A 20916-nucleotide genomic window follows, 5' to 3' on the forward strand; every position below is an offset into this window, starting at 1 on the left:
TTCCCCCCACAGCAAGTAAGAGATAGTAGGGCATCAGCTGGGTGCTGATTTGGTGCTCCAAAAAGGGCTGAAACTAGGGGCAGACAGAAGGGGTATGTGCTTAGCACCCCCTCAACCACCTTTGCTCCCTAGGCCCTTCTGCCTACCTCTAGTTCTGGCCTGGCTAGGGGGTTAATTACTCTACCAACCAGGGGTCAGCGTCAGATTCAAGCTGGAATCTAAATAGAGTCTAAATATCAGTCTGCTTTTTCTGGTTGTCCGAATCAGCGACCCCCAAGATCCACATGATTTTTACTTGCAGGTTGGAAATAGGAAGAGGTTAATAATCCAAAAACATAATAAGGACAGATGAAAAGTTAGTCCAAATGTTATGGTTACTTACCAGAGCACTCGATAATTCAGGAAGACATCTAACAGATGCATGTTGCAGGCCTGCGCTGAATGCATTTAAATTAAAGTGCAATTGGAGCAGCCCTTTTAGATGGATTTTATAGAAGTGTCCCTGAATTTTCACGTGATTTTATAATCCTACTATGTATAGGGTTGTCACCCTGCCGGTTTACAGCTGGACAGCCCAGTTTTTAGCAGGGATCTTTGGGTGAAAACTACAGGACTGTAAAGTGAATGATTTCATATTTGTGATGTTTAATGTCATTGAGCCACTAAAAGAGCCAGTAATATAGGAACCACTTGTACAAAATAATAAGACCCTTTTTAGAATCACCATGCAGTGGCACCATTCTTTTATGGGCAATAAGAGTGCTAGAGCCTCTGTAGTTGTGCGGGACATTTCAGTAAGAAACTTGGACTACGAACTGAGCTATCAAAATTGGGACATTTGGGAGGTATGCTATTGGGTGGCAGGTGCTGGTTGGGTTATGAATCAGTAGGTCCAGGTCAGGAACAGGTCTGTCCAACTGGACTAATGCTAGACTCTAATGTATGTATATCCAGTGGTTTACCTATAGAGAAAGCCGGCCTGTGACTGCTTGGCAACGCCTTCCAGGAGGTATAGGGGGTGCAGGGCGGCACTGACCAGGCCTGGACTGGGAATTTTTGGGTTCTGGCAAATAGAGGAGCTGCTGTAAGATGCCATAGACAGTCAATATTTAGAGGAGTGGTGGGGGCTGTTTTGCCCTCTGCGCTTGGAATGCCAGGGCCTAATTTGACCCCCAGTCCAGACCTGGCACTAACTGATAAGATTCAATAAATGTTTATGAACAGGTCTTATTCGCAATGTTTATGGGGTCATAAAATGATTTTGCTGTGAATCACAGTAACTTCTGGTTACACCACTGTGGATATCTGATCAACGGTATCACCATCAATGTGCAGATAGGGTTGCCACCTTTTTTTCCCTCACAATAAAGACCTTTAGTTAGTGGGTGGGCGGAGATGCCACTTGGGGGTGGGATAATGTCATGGGGTGGGGAAATGGGCGGAGCAGAAGGGGGACTCTACTGAAAGGGGTAATCGAGCAGTGGAGAGGGTCTGGGAAGGTTTATAGAGTATTATAAATTTACAGGCAAGTACATTTTGGATAAATTTGGAATTCTAGTGTTGACCATAGCTTGTGATTTACTGGGCTCATCAATTCCCACTCTAGTGGCAACTCTGTGTGTATCAGTCCAATAAATGCACCAAAAGAGTCACTAGCCAACTCAATTTTCCTTTATCAAATAAGGTGTACAATGTGTCGTTCTAAATTAATTGTTTTGGGTCACAAAACTGAATATCAAACTTAATTTGATTCCTCTGAGAGAAAAGTTATGAAAACCTGCCTTACATGAATATTTGTTTGCAGAGCACTCCCTTTCCTTGCCTGCCTGTCCTTTATGAACCAACTGCACTAAGACAATAGGTTCAAAGGTTAATCTCCTTGTCACATACTGTATAATAGCTAATGTAATAAAACACACAGGTCTAGTCACCGTTAGCAACCAATCAGATGTTTGTTTTTCAAACAGCTGACTCGTAACTGCCACCTATTGACTCATGGCTATAAGTTACTAGACCTATAGCAGACAATTCGTCTCTTACTACATTAAGGGGTTATGTGATAAAGTTTGCCTAGGAGCAGTAGCCCATAGCAACCAATCAGAAGGTAGAATTTATTGGTCATCTGTTTAAAAGCAAAGATCCTATTGGTTTCTATGTGTTACTGCTCCAGGGCAAGCTTAGTGCCTTTTTAGGCCCAGACTGGCAATCTGTGGGTTCTGGCAAATGCCAGAGTTGCTGCTACAAGGTGCCATAGAAAGTCAGTATTTACTGGGCTGTTTGAGCCTCTGTGTGGGCTGTTTGGGCATCTGTGTACCTGAAATCCCAGGGCCTATTTTAATTCTCAGTCCGGACCTGGTGCTTTTTATTGCATATGGGGGTTAAGCTGGCCATAGACGCAAAGATTTGATCATATGAATCCTCGATTCGTACGATTTTCGGACCGTGTGTGGAGAGTCCCGATATTTTTCGTCGCATGGAGATCGGCCGTTTGGTCAATCGGACAGGTTAAAAGATTTCTGTCGGCTGCCGATAATATCTCTGCATGCATTGTCGATCTGACAATTTTCAGTGGGAGACTGTCACTAACTTTGTCGGACATAACTTTCGTACGATTGCTGTAGGGGCAGAACATCTGCTAATCTGTTATTTTACTACTGTATTTGATCTGTAAGGTTAGTGGTAGGTCTTAAGATGGGAAAGTCCGATTGTTTGAGGATTCAAACGATCGGATCTTTGCGTCTATGGCCAGCTTTAATCTTACAGTCCTAGAACCCATCATTCATACAGGGCAGCAGGCAGGCAAGGCAGCACTCAGCAAACATAAATACTCATGTATGGAGAAGCCAATTTCTACTACTCCAGATATTTTTGTTGAGTCGAGGTTGGGTGTAGGCAGGGCATAAATGAAAAGGGCTAGCGTGTGGTCAGGCACCTCCTAGAAACCAACTCCTGGAGACTGACATTTCTGCAATTACAGTCCCATTTATTTTGAATATAGTGTATTTATGGACCAAAATCCTAACCAGAAAGTAATACTGTACTGCTGTGTGTCCTTTGCCAGAATGAAAGTAAATGCACTGAATCTGGCGCTAACACTTATACCACAAGGCATTTTATCTGTGTTTTTTTTTTTTTTTTTGCTGTAATGTAATTACCCCCCAGAATTACTTGTATCAAAGTGTAACCTATAACCAACTCTAAGGGGCCCATTTACTTAGCTCGAGTGAAGGAATATAATAAAAAAAACTTCGAATTTCGAATCTTTTTTTTGGCTACTTTGACCATCGAATGGGCTACTTCGACCTTCGACTACGACTTCGAATCGAACGATTCGAACTAAAAATCGTTCGACTATACGACCATTCGATAGTCAAAGTACTGTCTCTTTAAAAAAAAACTTCGACCCCCTAGTTCGCCACCTAAAACGATTTGCGGTAAATCCTTCGATATTCAAATTCGAAGGATTTACATTCGGCAGTCGAATATCGAGGGTTAATTAACCCTCGATATTCGACCATAAGTAAATCTGCCCCTAACAGTTAAGGGCCAATTCACTAAATTCGAGTGAAGGATTCGAAGTAAAAAAACTTCGAATTTCGAAGTATTTTTTGGGCTACTTCGACCATCGAATGGGCTACTTCGACCTTCGACTACGACTTCGAATCGAAGGATTCAAAGTAAAAATCGTTCGACTATTCGACCATTCGATAGTCGAAGTACTGTCTCTTTAAAATAAACTTCGACCCCCTAGTTCGGCAGATAAAAGCTACCGAAGTCAATGTTAGACTATGGGGAAGGTCCCCATAGGCTTGCCTAAGTTTTTTTGATCGAAGGATATTCCTTCGATCGTTGGATTTAAATCCTTCGAATCGTTCGATTCGAAGGATTTAATCGTTCGATCGAAGGAACAATCCTTCGATCGTACGATCGCAGAATTTGCGCTAAATCCTTCGACTTCGATATTCGAAGTCGAAGGATTTCAATTCCTAGTCGAATATCGAGGGTTAATTAACCCTCGATATTCGACCCATAGTGAATCAGCCCCTTAGAGTATTCACAAGCCAAAAATTGAGTGCCAACTGCAATAAGAACAGCAATAACTTATACCTGTGAAATGTTCTTGTATTAAATGTATTTAAATGTGAATATTGGCTGTATTTATATATCCATAATGTCTGATCAGGAATGACATTTACAACATTGCCTCACTACAGTTGCTCATTTCAATCCACCCAGTATGAGTTGCTGCACTGAGGGTTACAGAGGTTGTTCAGTCTCTCTTCTGCACACTGAGCTGTCAGCCGAGCCTCAGAATCAGGATCCCAGCAATCTTCCAGAGTCTCCCAGAGGGCTCCAACAAGCTGGAAAATAGAGGGTACAGGGGATCTATTATACAGAACCAAAACATTAATATTTGCATTAATATTTGCTTTTTTCCTATCACCTTACAGTACCTTGTACTTGATAATAACTAAGCTAGCATAAATCCATATTCCTGGAAACACAAATACATATTTGTAATAGCTTTTAGCACACTGCCACAAATTGCGGGTAAACTATACATGTGGAAAACCCCAGGATAACAGATGATTGAACTACAATTACACATCAGTTGCCCAAATCAAGTAGATATTGGATTTGTGAAAAAAAAATGTTTTTCAATGTCACGTTATATGCTAAGCTGAAAACTGACCCCAGGTTATTAGGACTACAAAAATATGTCCAATGGTCAATTTGAATTCACAATCACACACACTCATGTAATTTAGTGGAATTGAACTTCCTTTTATTTGTTTGAAAGACACAACAGGATAAAAACAGAGGGGGTTACCAAGCTTCTATGTATGCTAAAAGCACTTTTTAAATTATATTCTTTATAAATTCTAAGATAAAGGAACATAATTTATTTGTGCTTCCAATGCTTTTAATTTGGATGTATTAGGCTAATGCCACATGCAGTGTTTTTTCTGCCAGCGGAAACATTGACTACAATGGCATCTGTCTGTCTATGTACACATACAGTGAAATCTGTCCAGTATGCATATTGACAGGCAGCTGTAGTTACTGGCATTAGGGAGCAGCAGTCACAAACAGTTCAGTTACATTAACCTTATGGATTCACCGGTGGCTACTATACTTCTACTCAAGAGGCATCAAACAGAATTGAAGCTGTTTTAAAGGAACAGTTCAGTATAAAAATAAAAACTGGGTAAATAGATAGGCTGTGGAAAATAAAAAATGTTTTCAATATAATTAGTTAGGCAAACATGTAATGTATAAAGGCTGGGGTGACTGGATGTCTCACATAATAGCCAGAACACTATTTCCTGCTTTGCAGCTCTGTTGGTTTCCACTGATTTGTTATCAGGCAGCAACCAATCAGTGGCTTGAGGGGGGGGCACATGAGTCATAACTGTTGATTTTGAATCTGAGCTAAATTCTAAGGATCAATTGCAAACTCACTGAACAGTTATGTCCCCTTAAAGTCGCTGACTAACTCTGAGTTAGAGAGTTGAAAAGCAGGAAGTAGTGTTCTGGCTATTATATTAGACATCCAGTCACTCCAGCCTTTATACATTACATTTTTTTCTAACTAACTATATTAGAAACATTATTTATTTTGCAAAGCCTATCTATTTACCCAGTTTTTATTTTTACACTGAACTGTTCCTTTAAAGGTAGACGATTGCCCTACTCTATAAGATGTAGCAGTACAGGCAATAATATTATACTGTACTATATATATATATATATATATATATATATATATATATATATATATATATATATATATATATATATATATATATATATATATATATATATATATATATATATATACCCAGGTCTGGACTCGGATCCAAAATAGGCCCTGGCATTTCAAGTATATAGAGGCCCAAACTGCCCCCACCAGTGCACCAGTAGTAAATGTCTATGCCATCTTAAAGCAGCCCCTCTGGCATTTGCCAGAAACCACAGATTGCCAGTCTGAACCTGTATATACTCTAATACTTATTTTGTAATTTGTTCTAACCTGCCAGAGCCTCAATAAGATTTATCATGGGGAGCAGGGCATAGGCGGCGGGGGGGACAGGTGCCGGGTGCAAATCTTGCACCTGGGCCCATATGTGGCTAGTTATACCACTGTGTAGAAACTAGGAAACGTTTGTGAGCCACAGGATTAAAGTATAAAAAGGACAACAGCACTTTACATAGAATTACACCTCATATCAGTTCCTACATAAGAAAAACTTACCATCTAAGGTCCCTATCACAGTCAGACAAAACACAGCCAATAATCATTGCCCAATCAGTTTAGATTTTCTTTTTGGACAGATAAATGCATTCAATGCAATAGGAAGAAAGTCAAATGAGTCATACATACATTGATGCTGATTAAGTAAAAATCTTCTTAACGGATTATACAGTATCTGTATTTGCATTATGTACGTATAATGTGTGTATAATATTATAAAGATTATATAACCGTTAATAAGTTACCTTGATATTAGTGCCCCAGGGAAGCTGTGGCCGTCTCTTATTGACAACTATCAATGATTGCAGCTCATGAAGAGTAGGATTTGGACCCAGTTCTTCCAAGAACACCACTTGGAACTCAGGTGCACTTTGATCTAAGAGTTACAAGGCTTTACTTTAGTCTCATCTGCATAAGATGTATGATATCTATAATACTATATCTCACAATCAGTTTATTTGGTGTACCAGAGGCATGCCACTAATGGGCCAGGTCTGGAATCTTGGTCCTACCACCTTTGCACCCTGCACAAAACTGGCTCTGTAATATGTGGCCACAAAAGCTAGACAGACAATATACAGTTATTATCCACTAACAACCTGCTTGTACTATGCTTAGTTTTGTGTCCTGGACAATCACCTGATGTCAGCATAATTATTTTGAATCTAGCAATTGACAAAGGCACTGCTTGATCTCTGTTGGGTGCCTGGCTTAAGCAACTATGTAGGTAAGTGATTTTTGTCAGTTTTTGAGAAGGCCCAATGGATATAAAATGTATTGTTCTGCTTTCATATATACAGTATGTGTGGGGTGTTTGATGCCAACCACACTCCCCTGGTGTGTGCTTTGGTGTTGGAGATAGCACACGCTACTATTGGGAAGCAGAGAGCCTATAGGCAATGTAGGAAACCAGCGAAGGAGGTTACAAATGTAGCGCCCAACTGAAGTGGTGCAGGATAAAGACAGCTCCTAAATTCATTCTTTTTCCCAGCAAGGAAGCATGGAATGCAATTTCTAATCATTAGAGACTCCTGATAGCCTCACATAGTGAAAAGCCTCCACAAAAGACTGTGTAGTGGCATAGGAAATTGCTTAATTTCAAGTATTTCCTCTCACCTGCATATAAGTCATTACAACGACTGAATATTTCCCATAGCAAGAGTCCAAGTGAATAGACATCAGCCTGTGTCAGAGCCAGCTCCCATAACACAAGATTTAAGGATCCATCCAGCATCTCTGGAGACATATACCTCAGCGTACCTGTCTGCAGTAAACAGGTGATACTCAGTCCACTTGCAAAATAACACAGGGCAGGGGCATAACTATAAAGAAAGCAGACATGTGACTGCTGGGGAACCAGGAAGTTTGGGGGGCTCAGAGGGGCACCATCTATTAAGAAGTTTCAGAATATGTTGATGGAAAATGCATTATTAAGTTTAAGGGGGGCCAAAAAAGATTTGTGGCAATTAGTAGCTTTTTGTTACGACACTGATATAGGGCCTGCTTATATTCTTACCATACTTATAGCTGGGTCCTCTGTGTTTCTTTTCATTATCTTTTGTCCTTCCAATACAACTGAAAGGCCAAAGTCTGAGATTACACACAAGGAATCAGCTGTTACCAGAATGTTTTCACTGCTGAGATCTCGATGGGCAATTGGTGGTTTGTATGTTCCTGTATAAGGGAAATTCAGAAACCTAACAATATAATTTTAATACTATCTGTGCTTATTAGTATCTGACATTATCATTGCTTGGTAAGAAGAACTCACTCATTATACACGTGTCTTATATGTAGATCATATTGTGTCCAAGGAAGGGTTTATATGTGTGTTTGTTCATGTGAACTTGGCAGTTAAGCCATAGCAACTCTTAATTGTTCAGATGCACAATACACAGCAAATGTTCAGCTTGTATTTGCATATGCCCTGCATCCACATGTGCCTCTAGGGTTGTCACCTTTTATAGGACTTCCTATATTTTTATCTTTCTTCATTATTAATAATATTGACATGAAGCATCATTCTTACCAGCCAGGCCAGTAAAATACTTGTCAGATGGCAACCCCTGGCCATTATCTTCCATCCATTTTTCATGATTCATAAACAAATTCATAAAATAATTTTCTTATATGAGGGATGCCTCCAGTGCCACCGAGTAATAGTTTCCCATAAGAACAATGGCAAAATTGAGGTACTATCAGATAAGAAGTACACATTTTCATTAGTCTCCTCGTTTTTTCACATTCTCTTAAAAAAATGTGAAAAGCCTTAGGCTTAGTGCATTGGTTAGGGTTACGTTTGTAACACTTGAATTTGTCACTAGCATACTATGGGGAGTGTCCACCCCTAGGAGGGTGCAAAGCAGTAGTCATACTGAAGGCCAGGAAAGGTGAGATTTGGAGAGAATACGGATTTGTTATACTACAGTACTGAACTAGTCCTGAAAGCTCAGTTTGATTGAAGGTCAGTTAGGCTGTGGTACTGAGTGATCACTTATTTCCTTCCCTATATATTTTTGGAACTGTTTCTAAATGGCTCATCTAGTAATGTTTTTTCGAATAAAAATCATTCAAACCTTCTTTCCATATGTCTGCATGTAGGAATGCCAGTCCTTTGGCTAAGGATGTTGCCATTTGGCAAGCTTTGGTCCAGTTAGTGGTACAATGTGTCAAGTAACTCCTGAGAGAACCCTGCACAAAAAAATATATATATGTATTGGATTATGCCAATCTATTCTGTAATCCATATCCACCAATCATGGTTTAGCTTTTAAGTATACCATACTTTGGGGCACATTTACTTAGCTCGAGTGAAGGAATAGAAGAAAAAATATTTAGAATTTCGAATGTTTTTTTTAGCTACTTCGACCATCGAATTGGCTACTTCGACCTTTGGCTACAACTTCGAATCGAACGATTCAAACTAAAAATCGTTCGACTATTCGACCATTCGATAGTCGAAGTACTGTCTCTTTAAAAAAAACTTCGACCTCCTACTTCGTCACCTAAAACCTACCGAACATCAATGTTAGCCTATGGGGAAGGTCCCCATAGGCTTTCTAAGCTTTTTTTGATCGAAGGAAAATCCTTTGAATCGTTCGTGCAAACGAACTGCGGTAAATCCTTCGACTTCAATATTCAAAGTCAAAGGATTTAACTTCGACAGTCGAATATCGAGGGTTAATTAACCCTCGATATTGGACCCTATGTAAATGTGCCCCTTAATGTATACCACTTAAGAGTAGAGGGTTTTTTTTTTTTTGGAGTTCAGGACCTCTTTTTGGTCAAATAGTTGATTAAGCTCCCCCTTATGGTTTGGGTAACCACTTTTATATAAAGATGGTACCTGTTTTAGCACAGTTTAATCTCTTACTTACTTTAGGATAATGCTGCAGAACCAGAAGATAATGTTCCTTCAGAACGCTAGAAGAGCCTGCTTTAATGAGATTCACTATGTTCTCATGACGATGAGGAGTCAAGAGGCTGAGGATCCTGCATTCTTGTTTGTACTGCTCTCTTTGGGCTGGTGGGAAGCACTTTATGACCACGTTTCTCCCATGAAAAATCCCAAGACTTAACTGTACTGACAAACCCTCTTCTTTGAGTGCCTAAAGACATGGACACCACAAAGGACTCATTAAAATAGCAATTAATGTGTAAGACAAATTATTTTGTTACATTATACTTCCTACATCCTGCGTTATGCTATCATAACAATATCTGTGGTGGATCACAATGTCCACTGGATCTAGACACTAATATACAGTATATATATAAAATATAATATAAAAAATAGCTTGTGTGCCCTTTTATGTCCTCTCGAAGGTAACTGATGACTGACTACACGTAGATTAGGGGGCACTCTGCATTGCAATTTGTGTTACAACCTCTGTTGCCTGCAATTATTGTTAAGTCTGCCACAGGTTTAAAATTTCACCAAATTTTGTAGTTCTTACATTAGAGAAAAATAAAGCAAGCTGCAGGCCTTCCTAATGTGTGTTCAAAGCTAGACTATGAATATTCGGAAGTTCATTCCAACCTATAAATACATGGGACACTAGCATACAAAAATGGTGCTGATAATGAATTCAGATTCTAATAAGATGTTATAATCACATCCCCTGGGATTTTTTGATAAAAAAAAAAAAATGAAACAAGAGAGTTTATCTCTTAAAATATGCTTGATTTAATTGCTTTAAATGCCCGTTATTCCTTTCTTTGTTTTCAATTTAAACATGTTTTCTTTTTGTTTTCAATTGTTTTTTTTGTTACATACTTGAAAATGTATGAATTAAAAGAAAAACTAAAACTAATTTTGTGGATGAGTTCTACAGGTATGGGAGCCATTTTCCAAAAGCCCATTTTTCAGAATGTTCTGAATTACGGAAAGGCCGTCTCCCAAATTTTAAAAAATGATTTCCTATTGCTCTGTAATAATACAACAGTACCTTGTACTTGATTCAAACTAAGATATAAGTAATCCTTATTGGTGGCCAACCATATTGTGTTTATTTAATGTATAAATGATGTTTAGTCAACTTAAGGTATGAAAAAAAAAAGAAAGATCCCTTATACGGAAAACCCCAGGTCCTGAGAATTCTGGATAACAGACCCCATACTAGTACTAGATGATTAAAATGAGGGGTCTGCCATTTTCAGGGCATTTTTTTTTTCAAATGTAATTGCAGATGTAAATACTGATTGTGGCCTTCTCTGTCTTGGTGATCCCTTGGTAAATTCTCCTTTTTCTTCGGCCTCGTGTTTTTATATGGTCATGAAACTCCTCGGTAACTTATAATATCCTTATAATTTACAAGAGGGGTACGTTATTTACTATAAAAACATTTCTCATACACTCATACCTGGAGTATGGTGAGTCCATCCACTGGAGCTGTAGGGGGTACATTTTCCTCACCGTTGATCACATCCTGCAGCTCCAGTTCCTCCCCACTTTTTCTAATGAACTGGTCTACGTGTTTCCGTTTTCTCAGCACTGGACAGAAAACAGAATGAAAATAGAGAAAAGTATGATAAAACATAATGAAGGCCTGGCAGGGTCCATTTAACAAATGAATAACCGCCATGATAATATCAACATACCTATAATGATCCCAAAGACGAATAGAATCAGGGCAACCAAGAAAAGATAAGAATAATCACCTAGAAAAACAAGGAAAGTCATCTCCAGTAGAGAGGGCGAGGAAGGTACCAGTTTCTGACATGAAGTGTTTCCTTGGGTTAGGAATAGCAATTGGGAATTATTATGGTAACTCTACTGTGCTGTATGACATACTCCACTAGTTCATACAAAGAAAACCTGGGGTGGCCATGACTTTCACCTTTTGTTGCTGTGGGGAACAGGAAGCAGAGATCCCAGGATCATTAGTAAGGAATTAATGATTACAACAAGGCCATTTGATGAGATCATAGAATCATATAATGTGCCAGCCAGGGTAAATAGAAGGAGAAGCCATACTATTCAGGAGTGATACTGAAGCAGTTTGGGGGGGTAGCAATGTAAGTGCCTATTCACTGTGTCAGGGGCCCTAGCAGCTTTCTGCTGTCCTTTGTGCAATTGGAGGGATGCTGGGAGCTGTAGTTTGAATACTGCTAGACTGGCCCAGGTTGGCAATACCTAACAATTTTACACAATAATTTTATTCTTTTACTCGCTGTGCTCTCATTTAATTATAGGGATACAACTAAGTATTATTTATTAAGGGAAATTAAATGTATAAATACATGATTTACTGATATGAAGTGCTGCCATGACACACTGACATTACCAATCTTTGCTTGTGTATTCTCACATATTGAACTGACCAGTGTGTCCCATGCTTCTCTCACTGCAGCCAGAGTCTGTGGTCATTGCCTTACTGAAGCTGCTGACATTCCGGGCTTGCTCCCTCGCAGCTTCCATCCAATCACAGGAGACGTTCCGCTGAGCACATCCCTCCAGTTCAGCTTGTGCGGCTGATAAGAAACCAACTTAGAGCAACATGTTTCCTCCTCCAGAACCACCTGCGTTCACCAGTGATAAATCGCAATCCTAACCTTGTACGTAATCCCAACCCACATAAATACAAACCAGTAGTCATTTGGAGAGAAATATTTCAGACAATAATCTTTGTAGCCGGGGCTCATTTACTAACACAAGTGTCTGTATAGTAACTACACAGTAACCAATCAGTTACTAGCTAAGTTGGTTTAGTGTAGTTAGAATAATCAAAGCAAATACTTAGTTGGTTGCTATGGGTAACTGAACCAGTGCAGTTTTGTACCGTCATTAGTAAATAAGATTCACTGTTTGTGATCAGAGACACTGACAGATAAAAACACTTACATTTTTAAGGTACCTGCCAACCAGACATCCTGACTCTATATCATCTGGGCCCCAAAATAAAGACCTTATTCTGTGGTACTAGATGGAGTTCTAAATGACACCCATAATGACTTTTACCATGCAAGATGCCATAGACAGTCATTAGTGGGCTGGTGGGGGGCTGTTTGGGCCTCTGTGTGCTTGAAATGCCAGGGCCTATTTTGCATCCCAGTCTGGACCTGCTGGATATCTTTATAACAGAGCATTTGACCACCGTATTCTGAGATTGTCAATGCAGATTAAGTCACTGCAGAATTTTGGTGCTCTTTAGGGAAATGGGGTAAATTTATCAAAGAGTGAAGTTCCGCCACTAGAGTGAAATTCCGCAGCTCACAATTCATTTCTATGGGATTTTGAAAGGCATATTTATCAATGGGTGAAAGTTCACCCTTTGATAAATACGCCTTTCAAAATCCCATAGAAATTAATGTAAAGTGGCGGAATTTCACTCTAGTGGCGGAACTTCACTATTAACTTCACTCTTTGATAAATATACCTCAATAAGTAAATGGATGCACCAAATCCACTATTTTCATATTCGGCCGAACTCCAAATCCTTTGTGAAAGATTTGACCGAATACTGAACGGAATTTACATATAGTATGAGGGCAAAATTTTTACTTGACAAAAAGTTACGTGATTTTAAGGATTCGGATTTGGTTTGGCCAGGCACATGGATTTGCCCAATTCCAAATACTTGACAAATACCGAACCAAATCCCTACCAATAAGTAATAAAAAAAAAGCATCAAGTGTTCCTAGGTGCAGTAACCCACAGCAACCATGAGATGTTTGCTTCTAACCATAGGCTGCTATAGGTGACTAGACCTGTGTCATACTTTTTGTTTTCTTTTAAATAACCCCAGAAATGTTGCGACCTGGGTTATTAGTGCAATGGGACAACATTTTCACAACTGACCCCCATTTACTATAAGAATCATTTGTAATTCCCTTGTCAGGTATTTATTGCTTGGAATGCAAACTGTCATGCTTCTGAGTGACAGAAGTGCAGCAGCATTGGCAGTACAAGTAAAGGACTGCTATGAAAATCTTTCTCTCTCGCTTATAGAGCTACTATTTGCTGAGGGGACAAAACATCCAAAATTGCCCTGTGTGCCATTGCCCTTAGCTGGATTAAAGAAGAACAAAATGTTACAATACTGGTTGGCACCACCCAGTGAGGTTTATAGCTAACCCTCTGACCCATGTCAATGTGCATAACTATTGCACCGGCCAGGGGGTATGTAGGTATTTTCTCATCTTCCAACATAGACCCTCTGCCAGATGTCTAGTACGGTAAGCTTGGCACTATACTGCGATATACCCCATACTGGGGATAATTGGTTAACTAATAAAACATGGTGGCACAACACTCTGCCCTTAAAGGGGTGGTTTGCCTTTACGTTTTCTTTTAGTTGTCAAACAAAACAAAATATTTTTCAAAAAGCACAAAAAAATATAATAAAGCAATTGTAAATAGTCATTAATAGTATTTTTTTCTGTATCCCTACTTCCTTATAAGTGTGCTAAAGCCTAGCAGGAACTGAAGTGCAGTGCAACGCACACCTCCCTAATGTTCAAATCTCTAAGAAATTGTGCCACCCTTTAGTTATTATATCTGTTAGTGTCTATTTAAGCTAACAATCACACACAGCATATTGTTCTGTATCCAGAAATGTGAATGTCAAAATGAAACACGCATTCCCACACTTCTTCGGTACCCACACCCTGCCAAGGCCTCCCCTTGTGCATAGCACCAACCACCACCCCAAGGACCTATATATATATATATATATATATACTCACGAGAGATCATGGGTTGTTGGGGATGGGTAATGTTTGCATTGCACATGTCTGATGAACAAAAGCAGTGATACTGAGACTGGATTCTCACGGGGTTGCAGAGTGCTGACCTGCACACAGCATTTTTTGGATAGCAGCCTTTATAAACATGAAAATAAGACATGAAATATAAGTGGATGGACTGTGAGATTCCCTGAAATGCTGTTTTAGGTAACACATTAGGCAGGGAGGTCAGACTTTCCTTGTAGTGAACAAGAAGGCCAACATCCTCCACCATCTATGAGCTGGATGTAGAGGCTAGGAGTTGTCAGAAATAAAATAATTATAGTTGTTCACTATGTGTTTTGCATTAGGGGAATGCTATAAACACTGTTGCATTCAGAATCAAACATATATTTCATATTTGTTTTAGAAAGCAACGGGAAATTTTATTTTTGGTAAAACAATGACACACTTACTTCCATTTTTTAATGATAACTTGGCCACAGCGGGCACTCTTTCCTAGAATCTACAGCAGATATTTCACTGTATCTTTGCAGAATAAGAGCCAGGGTAATATCCACACTTACAAACTACCCTACTGCCATATATTTCACTGTAAATTAAGAGAAGTGAAAGTAAAGTGCAATTCAAGTAAGGTATATATCCAGGGATCACTGTTAAACCTCTGCAGTTTTACCTAATATGTCTGGCTGAAGTTCCCCGCTGAACAGACTCCATAGACCCACGCAACAATTGCTCTCCTTGCAGTATATCTTTCCGGGTTCCTGAAGCTCCCCAAAGTTGGACACAGGGAAGCTGATACTGGAAGAGGAGCTCTCATATAATGCACAGGTGATGCCTTCAAGGTGTACAACTAGGGGGTGTGGAGGAGAATTCAGATAAAGCAAATTCCCAGATTATACCTTACTGCACAGCTAGGATGAACCTCACCTGGTAGGGTTAATGCAGAGCTGAGCAGAAGAAAGCCCAATAATAATTCGCCATGAGACATTCCTATTAGAAGTTTGGCTTCTGAGATCCTGGAGTACCTGCTTGTCCTTCACGATGGTTGATGTAACGGTTTCCTTCGGCCTAATATTTCTAAGGGCTTTCCGTCAGCTCAAACTCATCATCATGAGAACAATCTGTCTTTCTGCCTACTGCTGGGCTATCTACAGTTCCTGGCACAGCAGGTGGAGGAGTTACACAAGGGAGGAGGAAAGTCAGACAAAGTCAAGGATATTAGCTATGGGGCGTTTCTTAGTCCTTTGTACATGTTGGGGGAGTGATGCTTTGGGAACACAGCAAGGCAAAGTTGGACCCTAATATTAAAGAAGACAGAATGAGTGCAGGTTTTTATAAGCAAATGTATGTGATGCTGCTGGGTACTTTAGCTCTGTCCTTTCAGGCCAGCTCTTCCCACAGGCATGCTACATTCAGACCTATTACTATTGCTCTTCACTATGTCACATTTACTGTAACAGGGATTGTGCCAACAAGCATTAACTTTGAGCAAGTCCATCTTGGTGCCAAAGCTGTCAGGGCAAAAATAATTTATGTATAAAGATATTTTTCCAAATTTTTTTTTAGAACCAGTTCTGAGTGTTCACAAATGCTCCAACATTTTGGTCGGGAAAGTGCTTGACTTGATCTGCTGGAGCAGTGCTGTCCAGCTTCTATGGTGCCAAGAACTGGAATTTCTCTGGCCTATGTAGTGGAGGGCTAATAATGGAAGCCATTGTTGACTCCTGCCAGTTTGTAAACCACACCCACTTTAAAGCACACCCATGTTATCACAAGAACTATTAACACCATATCCACATTAATGGCGGTAGCATACTAAAAAACCAAATGGTTGGTGCTCACTGCAAGGAAATCACCCATCACTCATATGTGACAAGAGTTTATTAAGTCATATTAAAACATACTCTTAAATTAATTTGCCTACTCCTCCTCCCCTGTGGATAGCACAGCACCCCCAGCACCCCCAGCACATAAATAAACACATTAGGGACCCCCTAACAATGAGTTGCAAATGCTAACAATCCCACAGGCCAGATATTGGTCAGGTAGGCCATCTGATTTTCCTATACACGGGCAGATAAGCTGCCAACTTGGACTAAAGGCCCCAAACAGGCAGCTAAAATCTGCCATGTAATGAACCAAGTGAACATCTTAAGTGTAGGTCTGAATCTGAGGTGTTAAAGGGGTTGTCCACCTTTGAATTAAATTTTAGGATGATGTAGAGAGTGATACTCTGAGACAATTTGCAATTAGTTTTTATTTTTTATTATTTGTGGTTTTTGAGTTATTTAGCTTTTTATTCAGCAGCTCTCCAGGTTGCTTTTTAAGCAATCTGATTGCTAGGGTCCAAACTACCCTTGCAACCATGCACTGATTTGAATAAGGATGAACAATAAAAACTAGCAACAAATGTACATTTGTAGACTTACGAGGCATTTGTTTTTAGATAGGGTCAGTAGCCCCATTTGAAAGCTGGAATGAGTCCGAAGAAAAAGGCAAATAATGAAAAAACTATATCACATAAATAATGAAGACCAATTGAAAAGTTGCTTAGAATTGGCTATTCTATAACCTAAAAGTCAAATTAAAGGTGAACCACCCTTTTAACAGTGCAGGGGCCAGTTAATTTCAGTACTGATACCTTACACATATTAAGCAGACACAGCAGCCAATGTGAGGGCTGCATAAGGTAGACCTGTCGGACAGCACTGTCCTAGAGTTAGCAGACTCCATTATTCCAGGCCCAGCCAGTGAATGGTAAATACCTACCTTTTTCCTCAGACTCCAGGACACATGTCCCCACTCTCATATAACATAGTGCAACGTGACAATCTTGAAGAAGATTACAGCCATTAACTGATGTGGTCTTCATCCAACAGAACTTTCAAACCACTCCAATTGACCAATCCCTAGTCAAATATTGATTGGGGAGGCTGTAGTTTTGGGTCCATATAGAAGTTAATAAGCTCCTAACTCTGCTAATGTCAGGCTGTGTTTGTCCAGGGAAACTATCATGAAGGGGACCCGTCACTAAAATTTTTTATTCCAAATCCTATTTTATCAAGCAAAATGAACTTTAATTACACTATATCAATTATTTTAATCTTGTTTCCTTCGGTCTGGGAATTCATAATTATAGCAACAGGCAGGAGCCATTTTGTGGACACTGTTATTAAGGCAAGCCTTGTATCATCTCAAAAACTTGTTTGTGCACCAGAATGGGGGACCTGATGTCCATCCCCATGCCCTGGTTACACAATTAAATGGTGAAGAGAGAGGGGGAATGTTAGGAGAGCAGTGACATCTAGTAAGTGCTAAATGGAAATTGAAAATAATTTCCTGCCCTCACTCTAAGGGGCAGATTCACTAAGAGCCGAATTTGCGCTAGCGTCTGCTTCGCTCACATCGCAACATTTCGCCAGGCATAGATTTGCCAGGACAACGCTAATTCACTAAAATCCGAAGTTGCGTCCAGGGCGCTGAACGCTGGCGAAGTTGCGCTAGCGTTACTGCGCCAAGCAAAGCAAAGTTAGCGTTGCCTAATTTGCATACGGCAGGAAGTTAAAGTTGAATGGATGTATATGATGCAGCAAATACATTACACAAGCCCGGGAAACCTTAATAAAATAAACTAGAGTTGTTATATTGCCCTACACATGAGCCCAGTGTATAGTTTATGTGCCATTTGTTAGGAAATGTAGGGGGGAAGCCGGGTACCCCAGAAAACATTTACGATCTTTTGCAGCCTATCACCCTGAAAAATGAAAAGTCGCCAGAGTTTTTTGGGACTTTGAGAAATTTTAAACTATTTTTTGAGGAACTCCTATCTACTCTATTGCACTTCACTTGGTCTGAGGTGGCGAAGGCAAGTCTGGCGCAAAAGGTAACGTTCAGTAAAATCCGCATCTTAGTGAATTTGCGTAGTTAAATGAGTTAAATGAGTTTACAACAGCTATGAATGCTTGAATAAAAAAAAGTGTTTCATGTTTAATTTGAAACGGACTTTTATTATGCAGCTTTTTATGTCTGGGTGACAGGTTCCCTTTAACTTATGGAAATAAGAAACTTTCTAAATATGATCGCTAAAAACTCTGTAACATTTCAGAAATTTAGTTCTGCCAATTTTGCACTTATGGAGAAAATGCTTGCATGTGTCTGACATGTGCCCTTTGTGTGCAGTGCCAAGTGGATACTGTTCCTAAAACTGCAAGGTCTGGCCTTAATATTGGACCTGTTTAGGGCTATTTGGGCCCTTGTGTACTTATAATGCCAGGGCACATTTTGAAACTCATAACCGACATGGTAATTGTAATTGAGGTGGCATAATGTGTAAATGGTGGAAACGTCTGGTATGACCTTAACCTAATCATCTAGGCAAAGGGAGCATAGACCAATGATAAATTGGTGCTAACAGCCAATCATCTCTGATACAAAGCCTACATATAGGGAGATTTCTGAGAGGGGGATAGGGAAAGTAACATATTCTTTCAGAAACAGAGTTGTTATTTTTATTTTATATTTAGAAACTTACTTATTTCTGTGAAATTAAGCTTATATACAGGGGTGATCCAATATAATAGGGGTATTTCTGTTATGTTAGGCAGGATTTAAAAGCTTATATAATGGAGAAGACGATGTTAGAAAACGAGGGGGCTGAAGCCTTATGGGTGGAGTTCTTCACTGATTGTAAAGAGACCAGCCAATTAATTGTAGAGTTTACTATAGACCCCCTAATGTAAGTAAAAGAGGAGGAGGCTAAGCTCCTGATGCAAATAGAAAAGGCTGTTAGTTTGGGGAAAGTAATGATAATGGGGGTTTTTAATTACCCAGATACTGACTGGAGCATCACTACTGCCAGGTCTTGTTGCATCACAATTTTATGGCACAGGTTGTTGAGACGTCAACCAGAAAAAAAAATTCTATACTGGATCTAGTAATCTCTAATGACATATAGCAAATGTGCAAGTAATTGAACCCCTGGGCAATAGTGACCATAATATGATTTTATTTAATGTCTAATACAAAAAAATATATACACTGGGGCAACATAAATTGATGACTGAATTTCAGAACAGCAAATTTTAGTGCTTTAAGGTCTGCTCTTCAGAGCATCGATTGGGACATTATGTTTACTGCTAAAAACATAGAACAGCAATGCTGTCACTTAAAATGATATTAAATCGTTCCAGTTCTCAATTTATTTCCTTTAAGAAGTAAACGTAGAAGCACCAAGAAGAAGAACCACCCTATAGAGTTCAGAGTTCCCAGACCCACCTCATAGCTGCACTGTTGGCTCAGCTCAATCTAGTCAGTGGCTGACTCAGGATATGGTTCATAAAGCTTTAATAAAAAATTAATGTGAACAAGGCACCAGGGCCAGATGGTATACACCCACTGGTTTTATGAGAGCTTAGTTCAGTTTTAGACTGGCCTCTATTTCTGATTTTCTCAGACTCGATTTCATCTGGTATGGTACCTATGGATTGGAGAAAATCTGATGTCATTCCAATATTAAAAAAGGGATTACGATCTCAGTCTGGCAATTATAGGCCAGTAAATTTGACATCTGTGGTGTGCAAATTATTTGAAGGCTTGTTAAGGGATCATGTTCAAAATGTTGTCCTAGTGAATAGCATTATGAGCAGCAATCAGCATGGCTTTCTGAAGGATAGGTTCAGAGCAGTGCAGGACCTCGCACACCCTGCAGAATGAAAGAGACGCCTGATGCACAAAGGTAGAGGCTCGGCCACCTCACAGCAAGGAACAACAAGAAAAATACGATTGCACGCAGGACTGCAGGAAATCTTCCAATTTTTATTTCAAAGCAGACGTTTCGGGGAATAAAACCCCTTTGCAAAGTGCAAGTGCAAAAATAGGCAACTCCTGCCCCCTGACTCCCCTGGATTAACTAGTAGTTAGGTAGTTTATATATAGATTTAAAAGGTTGAACTTGATGGACGTGTCTTTTTTCAACCTAATTTGCTATGTTACTATGCTGGGTTGCTAGGGTAAACTTGACCCTAGCAACAGATAAATGCAGAACAAAAAGCTAAATCATTTAAAACCACAAAACACTTTAAAAACGAAGACACATTGCCAATTGTCTCAGAATATCAGTTTTTGCCTTATACTTAAATCCGATTTGCAAGTGGAGTGTCCTTTAAACCTCCTACAAGTCGGTCAGCTCCACATAATTTGTTCTTTGTTCCTTCCTTTACAGCCATTAATTGTCACCGGAGCCCCTCATTTGTCTCCAAATTGAGTGTGAATAAACCACTTTTCATACAGGGTATGGGATATATAAGTCGCCTCAGAAATTGTTGAGACCCTCAGTTGGACAGGTGCAAACAAAAGTTGCGCCCCTGTCAATCTTACACCTCAACAAGTGAATAGCGCGTAGGTTGCGCCACCATATTGCGCTAAATCATTAGAGTCCAGCTGAGTCCAATAAACCAATAACTTCCCTCTGG

The 20916-nt window shown here is 39.7% G+C and overlaps 1 protein-coding gene across 1 annotated transcript; it reads right to left on the bottom strand.

The window, feature by feature from the left end:
• Positions 1-4046: 4046 nt before the first annotated feature.
• On the bottom strand, positions 4047-15580 carry LOC121400055 (anti-Muellerian hormone type-2 receptor-like). The gene is made up of 12 exons (XM_041582587.1): positions 15374-15580; positions 15120-15296; positions 14444-14578; positions 12080-12229; positions 11357-11416; positions 11119-11249; positions 9634-9864; positions 8833-8947; positions 7773-7930; positions 7373-7520; positions 6502-6632; positions 4047-4361 (listed from the first exon to the last, which is right to left on the bottom strand). The coding sequence occupies exons 1-12, from the start codon at positions 15432-15434 to the stop codon at positions 4224-4226; spliced, it is 1635 nt and encodes a 544-aa protein (XP_041438521.1). The 5' UTR covers positions 15435-15580; the 3' UTR covers positions 4047-4223.
• Between the last annotated feature and the right edge of the window lie 5336 nt (positions 15581-20916).

Source organism: Xenopus laevis, chromosome 2L (assembly GCF_017654675.1).
Source record: "Xenopus laevis strain J_2021 chromosome 2L, Xenopus_laevis_v10.1, whole genome shotgun sequence".
Taxonomy (NCBI): Eukaryota; Metazoa; Chordata; class Amphibia; order Anura; family Pipidae; genus Xenopus; species Xenopus laevis.

Coding starts and splice junctions, on each gene's coding strand:
- LOC121400055 (XM_041582587.1), bottom strand. CDS start 15,434: ATGTCTCATGGCGAATTATTATTGGGCTTTCTTCTGCTCAGCTCTGCA. Junction 15,297..15,373: donor CTCTGCATTAACCCTACCAG/GTGAGGTTCATC, acceptor CACACCCCCTAG/TTGTACACCTTGAAGGCATC. Junction 6,633..7,372: donor TTGTAATGACTTATATGCAG/GTGAGAGGAAAT, acceptor TGTAACTCTTAG/ATCAAAGTGCACCTGAGTTC.